This window comes from Acanthochromis polyacanthus, chromosome 10 (assembly GCF_021347895.1).
Source record: "Acanthochromis polyacanthus isolate Apoly-LR-REF ecotype Palm Island chromosome 10, KAUST_Apoly_ChrSc, whole genome shotgun sequence".
NCBI classification, from domain to species: domain Eukaryota; kingdom Metazoa; phylum Chordata; class Actinopteri; family Pomacentridae; genus Acanthochromis; species Acanthochromis polyacanthus.
The window spans coordinates 9,595,997-9,612,817 of NC_067122.1; the positions used below are offsets into that span (position 1 = coordinate 9,595,997).

A 16,821-nucleotide genomic window follows, 5' to 3' on the forward strand; every position below is an offset into this window, starting at 1 on the left:
ACAATTTAGTCCACAGTTGTCACCAAGGCAACTGCCTGTCTCTCACCTCTTTCATCCAAAACTGTCCAACTCTGTCATTTTCATTCCCTCGCTTATTTATTTCCCAAACGGTGTGCTGATTGTTGATGATTGCCAATGTCAAAAAAGCTCCTGAAAGCACCACTCATTGACGCTCCCACCTACCGAGGTCCTTTTTAGACGGGAGGGGTACAAGACAAGGCGAGTGCATATATACCGTATGAATACAGCCTTTCCCACTTCTGCCTGAGAAATTATTTAATACCAGAAAAGCAGCCTGTGAATTATTGATGGCTGTGCTTTTTGCAGTGACCTGAATAATGGGAAGGCAAGCTTGACACATGTATCCATCATGTTCCGTCCACTGAGTCATGCAAGCAAGGATGCAGCATAGCTCCCATGTTTTCCTGTTATCACAAGCTTTTTTACTTTAACCTCTTTTCTCCACTTCCCCCCCACCTCCCACCCCCACCCCCACCCCATCTCACCTGGTTTCAACAGGCATAGCCGTGGATAAGAACGGGCTGATTTACTTCGTTGACGGTACCACGATCAGAAAGGTGGACCAGAACGGCATCCTCTCCACTTTCCTCGGCTCCAACGACCTGACATCGGCGCGCCCCCTGACCTGTGACAACAGCATGGACATCAATCAGGTGACTTCAACACTGGAGTGCCAGACGGTTGTTAGCTCAGCCGGTATGCTCTCGCAGAGTGTGTCACAGTGCCACCTTGTGCCCCCACCCCTCTAACCCGCTTTCATTTTGGTCACTCATCATTGTCATGCAGGGCTGTGGAACTGTGCACACTAGTAAACGAGGCACAGCAAATGATTTTCAAGCGAGAGCCACATTATTTTTTTTTCTAATTTCACCTCACCGTGTATATTATTATTAAGAACCCCCAAACTGTCAGGTGAAAGAGCTTTTTCACATGCCGCCTGCTCTGCCTGGATCCTTCCGCAATTAAATTTGAAATAAATTGCAAAAACTGGTCTCTTCCTGGGAATTTAAATCATTGCTGCAAAATCTGCTTGCTGTCTTCTGGCTGCTGATATTTGGTAGCAGATTAGAATATGGATGTTTTAATGTAATTCATTTATTATTTGATAGCATTACTTATTTATGTTGATGGGTCTGGATTGCCTGTTGGGTTGTGTCTCATTTTTCACTAATGTGACCGCTGAAATTATTCTTATTGACAATTGTATTCACAGTTTTATAATCCCATTTTTGTTTATTTCTGATCTTCTGAGTGTCATCTCCTTGATGTTGTTAGTCAGCAACATTGTTATTGCTGCCAATCTTTGCAAGGACATTCTTGAAAGGATTTTTTTTTTTGTCCTGGTGCAAATTTCCTGGGTAAATAAATGCTAAATAGCCATTTAACAGGTCTTAGTGACAGAAACTGTGCCATTAGAGGAATAATCCTGAATTCATACAACATTAGTCCGCTTGGTAAAGAGACAGCTGAGATAGAGGAAAAGGCTTTATGCTTTATTTATTTATTTTTCGCTCTCAACCCAACAAGCGCAGAGCATTTTCTCTGAAAGTACAGCAGGAAAATATGTGCTGGGGAAAAGGATGTGATTTTGCAGAAAGTGGAGACATGAAGTGTTTATTGAAGAGATGAGTTTTCAGGTCACGGCAGATGATATGGAGGGAAGAATAATTACTCAGTTTGGGGGGCTTGTTTTGATGTGACTGGAGCTGAATTACTGTTTAGTGTTCCACTAGAAATTCTCAGGAATGAGGACACTTACACCATCCATGATAATGAAGCAGCACTCGGTAGAGGGCTCACCGCACAGAAAGCCGCTTCTCCGGCAGTACCTGGCGATGGCCGGCTTTGTCCAACAAAATTTAGTTTCTGCCTGTGAAGGAGGTGACATAAAAGCAGCGCCCTGTCCTGATCCAAAAGGTTGAGAAATTACAATACCAATAACACTTCTTCCAAAGTAGATGTGCTGCTTTCTGAGCTTAAATATTGATATCCCTCTTCATTTACCTCCTTTGAATGTTCAAAATCTGACCTAAAATGAATAATAAAGAAAATAAGACCCCCCTCAAACAGGCTTTTATCGTCAGGAAATACCTGCATTCACACCATGTTCTCTACTCTTGCTCCTGCAGAAAGTGAATTCTAAAGTGGTGTAGCCGCTGAAAATAAAATTGCCGAGAGATCAGCTTCACCCACCTCGCGTGTGGTGTGCACCAAAGTCTTTTTCTTGTTGTTTTTAACGAACCAATTTACATTTTAATTAGATTTCTAATGTTTTAATGCAGATCAGCTTACAAAAGAAAGAGTTACAAGTCTACAAACAAAACACTTCAAAATTAGAGACGGAGGATCACAGCAGTCAAAACCAAATGACCCCGACAGCAGATATCACAAATTTTTTCCTATTGAGAGGTTAGATAATATTGGAAAAGCATAAACAAAAATAAGAGCGAGAGAGGAAATGAAAGGCTGTTGTTGGCAACATGAGTATATTTTACGCACACAAAAAAATAAGAGAAAGTAATCAGTGTTTTGTGGGTGGTGAACATGAAGGGGGTGAACATAAGAGAACATGAAGACAAAGGATTAAGCTTGTCACTTTTTGCTAATTAACCAAGTCATTTGGTACCAGCCAATAAAGACATGGTGTTGGCGAGACTGTGTGATCCTCAGGCATCCAAGCTGGAGAACCGGCTCAGTGCAGTTTAACTCGTGGCAGCCTTGAAGGCAGCGTGTTTTATTATTAATCACCCTGTGGAAAAGCACAATTCAGGAGTGTTTTGACAGTTTTAATGACACGCTTATGTATTGGAAGGCCAGACCAGTCATTTGTGCTGTTACAAATAAGCTTTTTATTCACTGACACATTTCTGACAAGCAGACTGTAATTTTTGGCCAGAGCTTTAGCTTTGGATTGTGAAATGTACTTATTATTTTTCCAGGACATTGTTAATACTGCTATCATTTTCAATGTGTGAAAATGTCTTTTAATTCTGATTCAATTTGCTACATTTAATTGATCGCCCGTTGTAGAGGTTCTTTCTCAGGTCATCCAGGGCAAAATGAAGCAGGAAGGTGTGAAGTGCAAAGTTGTGGTTCTTTTGAAAGCTTTGCTGTAATCAACACAGGGCGCTTCACTTAGGATGAAATCTCAGTAGCAGCATCTTAAAACTTGTTTAGGCGAGAGAGAGACAGAGGGAAAATTATCGTAGCAGTCACTGTGGCCAAAATTGTCCCTTAAATTGATGGATCAGCACTAGCAGCAAATTAAAGAAATGTACAGACTGCAGAGATCAACACAAAATGAAGAGATGAGCTAATCTAAGTTCTGATATATGCAGCAACTGTGCTTCTCCTGAGTCTTTGAAAAAATCTAGTATATTTAAAGTTTGGAAAACGATAATAACAGAAAGAACGACAACTTAAGGCCACGTGCTTGATTTCTGCACTCGCCTGTCTCGATCACTAGCATTTATAGTAGAATATCCACCGTAAAACAAAGAATTAGCTGTTTCAAAGACACCATCTTTGGAAAAATACACTGTCTCGCTGAGTAGAGTGAAAATAAGGCAAGCTTAAAGGGGTGAATATATTACGTGACTGCAATGCAGATGTATTCATGGCTCCTTGTTGACTTGTGGCTTGTTACTACACTATTCTTTTTCTCTGCTTAGTGAGTTTAGACAATCCCAAACATAGAAATGTGGGATGTGTGACTGTTATGTGCTAAATATGGCTCAATAACTCAGTTTAAGAGGCCAGTATACTCCATCACAATTGCCTGTCACACAGTCCAATAGCTTCAGAAATGCCCTTCCCCTCACTCATTTCTAACATCAGAATAGGGGCTGGTGTGTCAGACCATTTCTGTAACTTTCTGAAACCGACCGTCTGCCAGAAAGCTATGTGGAGGTGAAAAAGGAGCCAGGCTTTGTACTTATCTCTAGCTTTTTTTTTTCGTTCTTGATGCAACAAGAAGGAAAGACTGTCTGGAAATGTGCACTGTTATACCAGTATTTACACAATGTTGCATCTAGCCATTCTCCATAATGGCTGGGGTGTAATTAGTTGCACTAAACTGATGGTTTCCTGTGTTTCAGGTTATTTTGGAGTGGCCCACAGACCTAGCAGTCAGCCCCATGGATAATTCTCTGTATGTCCTGGACAACAACATAGTGCTGCGAATCACAGAGAACGGTCAAGTAAGCATTGCAGCTGGCCGACCTATCCACTGCCCGTTGGCCGGCCTGGAGCGTGGAGTGGCTGGTGGTCAAAGGGCACAGTTAACCCCTCTAGAATCTGCTGTTTCCATTGCCATATCTTACCATGGTGCCATCTACATAGCAGAGACAGATGAGAGGAAGATGAGCAGGATCCGGAAGGTTTCTGTGGATGGTGAGATAACGCATTTGGCCGGGGCTCCCTCTGACTGCGATTGCAAGAATGATGCCAATTGTGACTGCTACCAGACAGGGGATGGCTATGCCAAGGATGCAAGGCTCAATGCTCCATCTTCTTTAGTGGCAGCTCCAGATGGAACACTCTACGTGGCAGACCTGGGCAACATCCGCATCCGGGCCATCTCTAGAAACGGGCCAACTTCAACTTCCGGTGCCAGTACATACGAGGTGGCTTCCCCGGACACCCAGGAGCTGTATATGTTTGACAGCAATGGCACCCACCAACACACTGCGAGCTTGCTCACCGGCGACTTAAAATATACTTTCAGCTACAGCACAGAGAACGACATTACAGCCGTCACCGACAGCAGCGGCAACACTCTGAGGATCCGCAGGGATCCCAATCGCATGCCGGTACGTATCGTCGCCCCTGACAACCAGGTGATCTGGCTGACCATGGGCACCAACGGCGGGCTGAAAACTCTCACAGCACAGGGTCAGGAGCTGGTGCTGCTCACTTACCATGGCAACAACGGCCTGCTGGCTACAAAGACGTCTGAGATTGGATGGACAACTTTCTACGAGTAAGTATAATAGTGAGTGATGACATCGTTCTGTGGAAATCTTTGTATCATTTGCCAAAGTCAGACTGATTTAGGTTGCAATTCATTTAAGCTTTCTGAATCTGGAAAGAGGCCCACACTACAAATTAAAACACCTCCCACTTTCTGCATACTAATACAAATTGTGTAAACAGAAGTGCTTTGCACTCTGGCAGATAATGTGATGTGGAGGAATAAAAAGGTTTTCGGCGCTTCTCGTGGATGAAAAGGCAGTATTAACTGTCTGTCAGCTGAAAGTCTTATTAAACAAACTTGTTTGAACTCATTACCTACTACTGTGCTAATATTTATAAATTTTTAACGCTAAATGAAAACCTGAAGTCATGAGATACAAAGAGAACAGGGTGCTTGCATGTGTGTAATCCTGTGCATTCTCTTTCTAGTCTCACAGCTCAGTACGAGTTTACTCTATAATTGGGAACCATACTTACCTGCAAACTGCTTTAGGGTGCACATTTAATTGAAACCTAATTATAAAATTTGCCTCAGATCTTTACAATAGCCTAGTTAGACTCTAATAACTCTAAGTCCATAAAAAAGTATGTTACATTTCTCTTCTTGTTTTTTCCATGACTAAACCATGTATATCATGTGTTCAATAACAGTATAGGTGGCAGCAGTGTTGATTAGAATAGTATGGTATGTTGACATGCATACATTTTGGAGAAGGAAAGCTGAACAAAATCACCAATTATATTCCAATATAATAAGCCAACTGGACTTTTTATCACAATCATGCTTTGTTTTGATAGCGTAGCCTGTCAGTGATTGAATTTTTCTCCCTTGTGTAATTCGCTGTCACGTCACATTATGCCATGAATGATACCCTCACTATAACTAAAAAAAGCAGTCAGCATAGATTATAATGACACATCAATCCCAAATATTTAATTCATTACAAGCCTGTGTTATTTTTATATGAAAGTGATAGCTGATGAGATGTGTCACTCTCCGATGTACGATATTTGGAATGTGCCTTGGGTTTATACAGACACCACCTTCACTTATGCTCTGGAAATTGAACATATACAGAAAAGAAAATGTGACATTTTAATTACAAGAGAGAGTCGATGGTCTTGCTCAACAAGTATAAAAGAGCTGATAATTGAATGCACTGTGGCACTGAGAGCCCTCATACATATCAATGCTTTGTCGTTTGACGTTCCTTTTGTCAAACAGCTATGACAGTGAAGGACGGCTAATGAATGTGACGTTCCCGACCGGAATGGTGAATAACTTGTACACAGACATATACAGCGCTTTGACGGTGGACATCGAAAGCTCCATGACAGAGGAGGAAATCAGCATCACAACGAATACCTCCACCATCCGTGCCTTCTACACTCTGGCTCAGGGTAAGGCCCCGCTGCTCGTCTTCCCAACTCGGGCAGCTATTTTATAAGTTGTTATTTGTCATTGTTTCAGGGGTCGGCGGGGCAGTGTTGAGTAAGCTTAAGTCGTGTATCATTACAACTCCGAAGGTCTGACAGACGACAGTGTAAATGATTACTCTCTCGCTGTGTGGGTTTGGGTGTCAGGGAGACGCATCAACCTTGTAGCTAAGTGGTTTCTACTCTCTGCCAGAACCAGATGGTCCAGTTATTTCAGCGCATCATTCATGTCCATTCTCTTCATCTGAAAACTGTCTCATTTGAAAGACTAAAGACTTACAGTGTAATCATATACAACCAATAATCGCCCCAGGAGACTGTCAAAAACATTAATTGTGCTTTGTAATTGCTGTTCTAAGTTTCACTTTTTTTGTTCACTATCAACAGACCAGTGTAGAAGTAGCTATCAAGTGGGCTTTGACAACTCGCTGAGGGTCACCTATGCCAACGGGATGGACACCCACTACCAGACAGAGCCCCACATCCTGGCAGGTGCCGCCAACCCGACGGTAGCCAGACGCAACATGAGCCTGCCAGGAGAGAGTGGGCAAAACTTGGTCGAGTGGCGCTTCCGCAAGGAACAAGCCAGAGGGAAAGTTATCGTGTTTGGACGGAAGTTGAGGGTATGTTTGTTTGGTTGTTTTTTTTGCTCTCATGGCGCATGCAATGACGAGTTAAACTTAGATAAAAAAACGTAGCATTTCCTGTGGCGTTTCTTACCTTAGTGAGTGATAGCGTATGGCAATATTAGGGTGAGGGATCAATAATCAAACTGTCCACAAACGGACTTGTTGCTTTATATCTGTGTCACTATTCTTATTATAACCTTGGGAAATGTTTCTGCACTTATTACCTTCGACTGAATTTATTAGTTACAACATTTGTCCTGATATAGAGGGTTATCAATATTCTAGTACTGTACATAAGTCCACCTTTTCTTATTACTCCTTCCTAGAAACTGACACAGATTTATGAGTTTAAGGTACTTCATGAACTTAACTCGGGTGGTTACTTTGCCTCGCAGTAATTTTTGCCTCCACTAAATTTAGGAAAGTTGTGATTTAAGTGTACCTGAACAATTGCCAGAGTGTCTCTCAGTTTAATGAGGCTTGAGAAGGGGGCGTTAATCTCTGTGACGACCGTAGTGAAAATCTCTGTGAATGCAGTTTAAGGAGCCGTCCAGACAAAGAATAGTCGTAGGAAAACCGAGGTTTTCTTCTTGAAATTGCACTGCTGTTCAATCAGCGTTGTGAGCGTTGTCCATTAATCACACATTATCACCACTAGTAGTTGGAGTAGTATTAGATGTTTTTGTCTAACCCCATTCCTAAATCAAATCTTTACCACAGGTAAACGGACGGAACATTCTTTCTGTCGATTATGATCGCACCCTGAGGACAGAGAAGATTTATGATGACCACAGGAAGTTTCTCTTAAAGATTATTTATGACACCGCAGGCCACCCAGTCCTCTGGGTGCCCAGCAGTAAGCTATTGCCGGTTAATGTGAGCCGCACGAGCAGCGGGCAAATCAGCGCCCTGCAGAGAGGCCCCACCACTGAGAGACTTGAGTATGATAGCCAAGGCCGCCTGATTTCCAGGGTGTTCGCTGATGGGAAGATATGGAGTTACACCTACCTGGAGCAGGTAAGAAAACAGCATGACCAGAGGAAGCAGTAATAAGATACATTGTGCAGCAGGCCACTCTTTATCACTACAGGATGATTCAAGACCTGAAGAAGTACTGAAGCAGAGGTCACCCTGAAAAGACTTATTTGGCAACAATCACCAGGTCCAGTCACAGCAATCATTGCCAAATGCTCACTTATGAGCACCACTTCCAAGCTTTTGATATTAAAAATTTTAGTTGGGTTCCCGTTACAGTGCATCTCCCAACTATGAGCTATAACTCAGTCTTGTAAAATTCTGAGGAGAGGTGAAAGTGTATGACAGAATAAAATATGAGATGCAACATGGTTTATTCAACTGTCTTCTGACAGTTTCTTCAGGTTAACCATAAAAAAAAAGATCCTTAAGAATTTAGTACGAAGGAGCAATGACCATAATTGTCTCAGGGCCATATTTTCATCCAAATAAAGTGTGGTAGGTAGCACTTGATGGTGGTGTATTGTCTGAAATACATTGAGTACAGCATAAAGAATATGTGCAATAGAACAGTCTACTCTTGAAATCACAATCTGTCCTGGTAACATTTACACTGAACAAAAATATAAATACAGCATGGCAATGGGCCTTATTCTGACTTGGAGAAAAGTAAAAAAAAAAAAAAAAAAAACATTTTTTTTTTATTGTTGGAGTTAAAAAGAAAATGGTTTAATTAAGCAGTTGTTAAAAACAGTTTTTGAGCTGTTCAACTGATGAGAAATTCTCAGCCAGCCAGTTAATCCCCAGCCTTGTTGGTTTTAAAGGATAATGATCAGATAGTGTGACCAGTACACAAACACTCCACTGACCAGTGGCTTTAAAAGGCCACCTTAAAGCCCAGCTTAATTCAAATAACATGATGCCTCAGAAAAGAAGAGAAAGACGAGAACACAGATATATGCTGGCATGGTGGATGTTGGTATGTTAATTAGGGCTGTAGCCAGGCACCTAAATGTCCATAACTCCACCCTTTGTCATCAACAAAATCATTTTAGACAGCACAGTATGACAGACAGTCTGACACATGATGCTCTAAATTAATGTGACAATATGATCGTGTCCAAAACGTTTCTGTCAACTTCACCAAGGCCTTAAGGACAAGTGGCACAGCATTTCACTAGCAGCATCAACAACTTCGCAAATTCTCTGTGTTGCAGATGTGACTTGTGATTTCTAGTCAATGACCCCACTTTCAATCATCCCATTGTCATTTCCCATGAAGTGCATATGTGGTGCCATGCCCTAATATTCCCCTATGTTAAATAGAAATGCATAGAATTTAGTAAGACATTCTCTCTTGTAAATATATTTTTGTTCAGTCCACATTTAAATTGTTCATGGTCTCGATTTGTGACAGAATCAGTAAATAAATAAAAAATAAATAAATAGCTGAAACATGTAACCTAGCTAGACACCTCGCACTGGACTCTTTCCACCAGTTAAGATTATAGATGTGTTCCTTGGCAAATAGTGAAATCCTGTGCGAGTACATTTTTCACATATTTAATGTGCTGCTTTGCTGCTGCCAGAATAAAATACTGAAATGTTTGGGGAAATGGTTTAGTATTCTGTCCAGTCTTTTCCATTAGTCTTTAGGGTTTGTCCGTAGCTTTAGAATACACTTTGGAAAACAGAGGAATGTACCATAACCAAGAATACACAGTGGCTAAACAGCAACAATAATGAGTTCATTATCAGTACGCAAGTGTACTATGCATACATGGAAACTGTAGGAGTCCCCTGAATAGTACCTTTATCAGAAATAATGAAAACCTACAGGGCTTCTGATCTGTGCATTCTGCTCTGACAACATGTCAAGCAACAAAAGAGAAACCCTCTGCTGCACCCCCCTCTTGTCTCTCTCCATGTCTCTTCCATAAATATTCTTTGGCTGTCGTGAGGAGTGTTTTTTAATATTGCACAGGGATGCTCAGCTACAAAAACGTGCAGAGATTTTCTCAGCCACTCCTGGCTGCATCCTTTCATTGTGTGACCTGGAGAGGCCATGTCAACACTGTGACATAAGTAACACAGAGGGCTGAGGGAGCACAGAGAAGCTCAGTGTCACAACGCATGACTGGGCCTGGTATTTCAAACAGAAAGGGTGGCGAACCTTTTGGAAGGCAGACTGCACTCTAAACTGTAAACTGTAAAGTAATTAAGCAAGTCTCTTGGGATAATAGCAGTTAGAAGTATGTTGGCACTAGTAGACAATGACAGTTCACCACATACACAAAGTGAAACTTTCAGCTCCAATATGATGTAAATACTCTTCACAGAAGTTTTATATTAAGTGCTTATTTCAGCACATATTACATTTTTCATACACGCCGTTTCTCCTTTCCTCCAAAAAGGAAATTTCTATACTCTGCATGCACTCACCCTGCCTTGCAATAAAATGTAGAAATATTATGCAACCCAGGAAAACACTTTCTGCTTTGCTCTTTTCCCTCTAGTCCATGGTTCTCCTGCTCCACAGTCAGCGCCAGTACATATTTGATTTCGACTCTCTGGACCGGCTTTCTGCTGTCACCATGCCAAGCGTAGCCCGTTACACCATGCAGACTATCCGTTCAGTGGGTTACTACAGGAACCTTTATCACCCTCCAGAGAGCAACGCCTCAGTAGCTGTGGACTACAGCGAAGACGGCCTCCTACTGAGAGTAGCTCACCTCGGCACAGGGCGCAGAGTCTTGTACAGGTACCGGCGGCAGAATAAACTGTCAGAGATCCTGTATGACAGCACAAGGGTCAGTTTCACCTACGATGAGACAGCAGGTGTGCTGAAGACTGTCAACCTACAGAATGAAGGGTTCATCTGCTCCATTCGTTATCGTCAAGTGGGTCCCCTGGTTGACCGGCAGATTTTCCGCTTCAGTGAGGATGGCATGGTCAATGCACGCTTTGATTACACTTACGACAGCAGCCTGCGTGTCACCAGTGTGCAAGGCGTCATCAATGAAACACCGTTACCCATCGACCTATACCAGTTTGACGACATCTCAGGAAAGGTTGAGCAGTTTGGAAAGTTCGGGGTGATCTACTATGATATAAATCAGATTATATCTACTGCAGTCATGACATACACCAAGCACTTCGATGCACATGGCCGCATAAAGGAGATCCAGTATGAGATATTTCGTTCGCTCATGTACTGGATTACCTTCCAATATGATGATGTGGGCAGAGTCACCAAGCGAGAGATCAAGATTGGGCCCTTTGCCAACACCACTAAGTACAGCTATGAGTATGATGTGGATGGCCAGCTCCAGACTGTGTACTTGAACGACAAAGTAATGTGGCGCTATACATATGACCTCAATGGAAATCTGCATCTGCTGAATGCAGGAAACAGCGCAAGGCTTCTGCCTTTGCGATATGACTTGAGAGACCGCATCACTCGTCTCGGAGATATCCAGTACAGAATGGATGAAGACGGCTTTCTCCGTCAGAGAGGAGCAGAAATCTTTGAGTACAACTCCAAAGGACTCCTAGTGCGGGTTTACAGCAAGAGCAGCGGCTGGACAATTCAGTATCGGTACGATGGACTCGGCCGCAGAGTTTCCACCAAGACCAGCTTGGGCCAACACCTGCAGTACTTTTATGCAGACTTGAGCTACCCAGCCAGAATAACACATGTATACAACCACTCCAGTTCAGAGATCACCTCGTTCTACTATGACCTCCAAGGCCACCTGTTTGCGATGGAGATCAGCAGCGGGGAGGAGTTCTACATCGCTTGTGATAACACTGGCACACCTCTGGCTGTCTTCACCAGCAACGGCCTTCTGGTCAAACAGCTCCAGTACACGGCATACGGCGAGGTCTACTTTGACTCAAACCCAGACTTCCAGCTCGTGCTTGGGTTTCATGGAGGACTGTATGATCCCCTGACCAAGCTGCTGCACTTCGGAGAGCAGGATTATGATATAATGTCTGGAAGGTGGACTGTTCCAGATGTCTCGACTTGGAAAAAAGTTGGCCAAGAGCCAGCTCCTTTTAATTTGTACATGTTCAGAAATAACAACCCCATCAGCAAAGTCCATGAAGTCAGAGAATATGTTGCAGGTAAGAAATACAGCAGTTAAAGTTTATTACAGCTGTTTATTTCATGACTCATTTTTCTGCAAGTGCATCTTTCTCTAAATGATTTTTAGCTGTAATCCTCAGAAAAGAGTAAAAACTTTTGCCATAATTTCTCATATTTTTGCAAAAACAATCTCTGCCCTTATGCTATCTGATCATAAGAAGCTGGAAACTGCAAATGTTTGGCAGTTTTGCCAAAAAATGTTCAGCTGTGTTCATTTTCTGTTTAATGAAACGATCATCTACCAAATTTAGGGTTATTAGTATTGTTTACCGCAATATATAGTTCTGCATCTCTATGGAAACAGCACAGCCGTGGCTAGAAGTACTGAAAGTACAGAGAACTCAGGAATGTCTTCTGTGCAGAATGATAGGTATCATGCCATCAATTATAGAGAACAAAAGTAAATTTTATTTATTTATTTTACGATAAAGCGACAAAGCCTGGAATCAAGATGTAAAATTTTTGAAGTGCCCACCTGTGTAACCGATACTGGAAAAAGACTTGTGTTTCTACATACTAGAGATATTTTACGATTCAGAGTTTTGATGTGTTTCCTGTATGTACCTCTCTGCTCTGTGTAAACACAGCTGGCAGTTCACTTCAGGAGAGAGGTCCCTGAATTTCTGTCACATGAAGTCATTAATGGCTTCACGGTTTCACTGTGGAGTACAGAATTTTTGTTTTGTACAATATCCAGTTTGTGCAAATGGTTTACTATAGGTACATTTTAGTCGACATGTATACTAAAGCAACTTTGATGAAATATTACAATTTTAAACCAACATGTCACAGACGATTGTTCAAGGACCACAGGAAAGTGGAAAATCTGACATTTCCTCCTTCTTTTTTTTTCTTTTTTTACAGTTTCTGGCTAGGACAAATGGTTTAATGACGATCTTTTAAGGACAAAATGCAATTTAAATCTGCCAGTGGGTTTTGAGGATCAATATATTTTCATGTTTTGTATTTGTTGACTGTGCAATACTTTGCAGTTTTAAAGCATAAAAGGAACAAGTTTGAAACTTGTCACTTAAAGGTAGTGTCAGTGATTCTATTCCAATCCACTTTTTGTCAGATTCATTCAGTGTCTCCTCATGGCCTGCCAGCTGTCCATTCTGTGTGTGCTATCAAAAAAATCTGGTGTTTGTACACAGCCCTGGCTCAGTGAATGGGAAACAAACAAAGTGGTTTAGACCAGTCCACATGACATTATTCAAATATGTCCTCATGCACGTACATGCTCGTGCACAGGAAAGGGGGAAAGGTGGCAGTAGGAGTGAGAGGGATACTAAATCTAATGCTAATTCTTTCATTTCGGCAAATTGTTATATGCCAACTATCTTTCTCATGAATTGCAAACTACATCTTTAAATCCTAAGTTGTGTTAAAACACACACGTCACTATACAGCATAAATGTTTTAGCAAAATTCTCATTAAGTGAAGAAAAATATCTTCAGGAGAGGTATTCAGGTTTTCTTTGTCTTGAACTGCTTTTAATTTCATTTTTCAGACGTGAACAGCTGGCTTGTTACCTTTGGCTTTCATCTTCACAACACCATTCCTGGGTTTCCAGTCCCCAAGTTTGACTTAAGCATGCCATCCTATGAACTGAGGAAGAGTCAGCTCTGGGATGATCTGCCGGTGGGTAAAATTCAAATCTCTCAAACATACTGAACTCAAAATCAACTGAAGAGAAAAAAAAGCTTTTGCTAGTGCAGAGGACCGAACAGACAACAAACGATATTTATTTTTTTTCATTGTTTTCCTCTTACCTCAGTAATTTGAAGCTGCCATCTCTTAATTGGACTGCAATGTATTTCATAGAATATCAATTTTAATTGGGCCATATTTGCATAATAAGAATAAACACATAATAGGAAAAAGCATTCTTCCCTCTGTCTTGTTTCAGTTACTAGCTGTCTAATTTTATATGTAATGTTGCTACTGTTAAAACAATCTTTTGATGCTATTTATGCTAGTCTTCTTTGGTTTAAGGCCTTAACACAGAAAGTGTTGCTGTAAAATTGTCTTTGGGGATTTATCTACTTTTGGCTTGAGAACACAGCTTGAAAACACCATTATCTTGGATGGGGATGAAAAACCCTCTGAAGCAGAGCAGTAGCTGGTTCTAAATGGCCTGGAGAGTCGGGCTCTGCCATGTTCAGGCGTTAACGTTTCACTGCACTTTTCCTACAGTCTATCTCTGGGGTCCAGCAGGAAGTAACCAGACAAGCGCATTCTCTCTTGTCATTTGAGCGGCTGCCAGAGGTCCATCTCAGTCGAGGTCGCAGAGGTGAAAAGTCTTGGCTGTGGTTCTCAGCTGCAATGTCTCCCATCGGAAGAGCCGTTATGTTCGCCATCTACAAGGGCAGCGTCCACACTCACACTCTCAACGTGGCAAGTGAGGACTGTATTAAGGTTGCAACAATCCTCAACAACGCTTTCTATCTGGAAGACCTCCACTTCACCATAGAAGGGCGGGACACACACTACTTTGTCAAGCCGGGCCTTCCAGATGCCGACCTTGCTGCGTTGCACCTCACGAGTGGACACAAGACTCTGGAGAATGGTGTGAATGTGACCGTTTCCCAGTCTACAACGGTCATGGACAGTCGGACTCGGCGTTTTGCAGATGTGGAGATTCGCGCTGGTGCTCTTGCTTTCCACATCCGCTATGGATCCACAGTGGATGAAGAGAAAGCTCGAGTTGTTGAGCTGGCACGTCAGCGCGCCCTAGCGGGTGCGTGGGCCAAAGAGCAGCAACGAGTCCGAGATGGCGAGGAAGGGGTTCGCCCCTGGACAGAAGGGGAGAAGAGACAGCTTCTGAGTAGCGGAAAAGTTTTGGGATATGATGGGTACTATGTGCTTTCCATCGAGCAGTATCCAGAATTAGCAGATAGCACGAATAACATCCACTTTCTGCGGCAAAGTGAAATCGGGAAAAGGTAACAATACGAGGTGCATTTTCTGCCAAAGAGACTCTGTTTTGGTAGAGACATACTAGTGGACAAAATGACAAGCAACTGTAATCAAAAGTTGCTGATATGTACTCTGAGTGTCAATGTGTTTTTGTATAAAAGAAATTAAAAAAACAAAGACAGAAAGAAGAAAAAAATAGAAAGAAAAAAAAACTGAAAGTGGTCAGAAGCAATGCTGTGCATTGTGACCTGGAGACTACAGAGAAAATGTACAACTACACCAAGCCTTAACATGGCAATTACAGGTCCGTTCCTCTGTAGCACAAGCCTTTTGGACTCTGGACTCTAAAACAGAGGAATATTGGTGTCTTTGAGGAAACAGTGAGCTAATTTAGGTGTTTTATGTTTGTTATGTTTTCATCGAGAGAAGTTTGGCTTAACAGAGTATTGTAAGAGCAAAGGAAATGTTTACATTATGCATATCTGCACTTCTCGAGAAGTACTGGACTCCTGGGTTCACAGTCCTGAAGAAAGCAGTGTCCTTGAGCAACTATTTGTTTTTGAAATCAGAGACTTCTGATGTTAGAAATATCCTCACCAAACAACCACTATGTATACCAGATTTAGCACTGTAATCATGAAAAGATCAAAATGTCTTATTCTCCCTGAAATGCTTTTAAATGGAAAAAAAGAAACATGTTTAAATACCCAATGTCCATTGTGGGGGGAAAAGGACAGCACAGATATGAAGAACTCCGTTGGGGTGGGGGACAAGACACAGCTGTGTCTTGGATAGCACAGGGACACCATGTTTTGTAAATTATGCAAGAGTTTTATGGCGTTTTTTTAAGAAACTGAATAAATGTCTGTACTAGTCATTACCAGTAATTTATGTTGTGTTTATACATAAATAAAGTTCAGCTGACTTTGATTTTTATTCTTTTTATTTTATGTGATTTGCCAGACATGGATTCTCTTTTTTTGTCTTTTGTTGTTTTTAAGCTACGTTCCTACCAATATGGCTAATGTGAGGTTTTTTCCACAATGCTCTGTTTAAGTAATTAACGGAAACCTGTGCATGTAGTGACAAGTATTTACAAGTGGTGATGTATCTATAACATGCAGTCAACTATTACTTCCACTAAATTTAATGTTTATTGGGCATAATGCCTTTTGACTTGGCTTCCTGTCCAATGAATATTTCATCAACACAAATATTTCATGAACCCATCTCACATAAACAAGGTTACAGTGGATCCAAGTATAGATCACGTCCATGTTCTCGGTAGGTATAATTCTTTTGAATGTTAAATGCACTCATGGATTAAAATGATATTGGGGTTCTTTTGGGTGTGTTGTTTTTTTAAGAATTGGACAAAGTTCTGCCTTTTTGTTTTCATCTCGCATGTGTTCAAAAGAACATTTCACAAGTAGGAAAATGTGGCATTAAGTGGGGGTTAACCAGATGCTAATTTGGAAACCATTGAAGAGACTCTTTCCAAATGGTGACATATGCATAGTCAGGATGTTCCAAAAACACTTCAAAATCACAAATTACATTAATGATTAAAAATACATCTTCTGAGCTACAAAGCATAAGGAGACAGCGTTACTTTGAAGTGAGCTGCTTAGAGCCGCTCTGAACTGAAGTGTGTTAATTGTAGCTGAAGAAATTTTAAGCGTAATTAACCTGAAATGTAGACAGTTGACTTAAAA

General features: G+C 41.6%; 1 protein-coding gene across 5 annotated transcripts in view; it reads left to right on the forward strand.

Moving 5' to 3' along the window:
* Window positions 1–16,452, forward strand: part of si:dkey-237h12.3 (teneurin-3) — a 136,522-nt gene extending 120,070 nt beyond the window's left edge. For all 5 annotated transcript variants that reach the window (XM_022210825.2, XM_022210832.2, XM_022210840.2 and 2 more), the window contains 8 exons: window positions 520–674; window positions 4,119–5,002; window positions 6,221–6,396; window positions 6,820–7,055; window positions 7,782–8,078; window positions 10,553–12,164; window positions 13,698–13,828; window positions 14,384–16,452. In XM_022210825.2, coding sequence (XP_022066517.1) covers window positions 520–674; window positions 4,119–5,002; window positions 6,221–6,396; window positions 6,820–7,055; window positions 7,782–8,078; window positions 10,553–12,164; window positions 13,698–13,828; window positions 14,384–15,136 — 4,244 coding nt within the window. In that variant the 3' untranslated portion in view covers window positions 15,137–16,452. The remainder of the gene's footprint in view (window positions 1–519; window positions 675–4,118; window positions 5,003–6,220; window positions 6,397–6,819; window positions 7,056–7,781; window positions 8,079–10,552; window positions 12,165–13,697; window positions 13,829–14,383) is intronic.
* The last annotated feature ends 369 nt before the right edge of the window (window positions 16,453–16,821 follow it).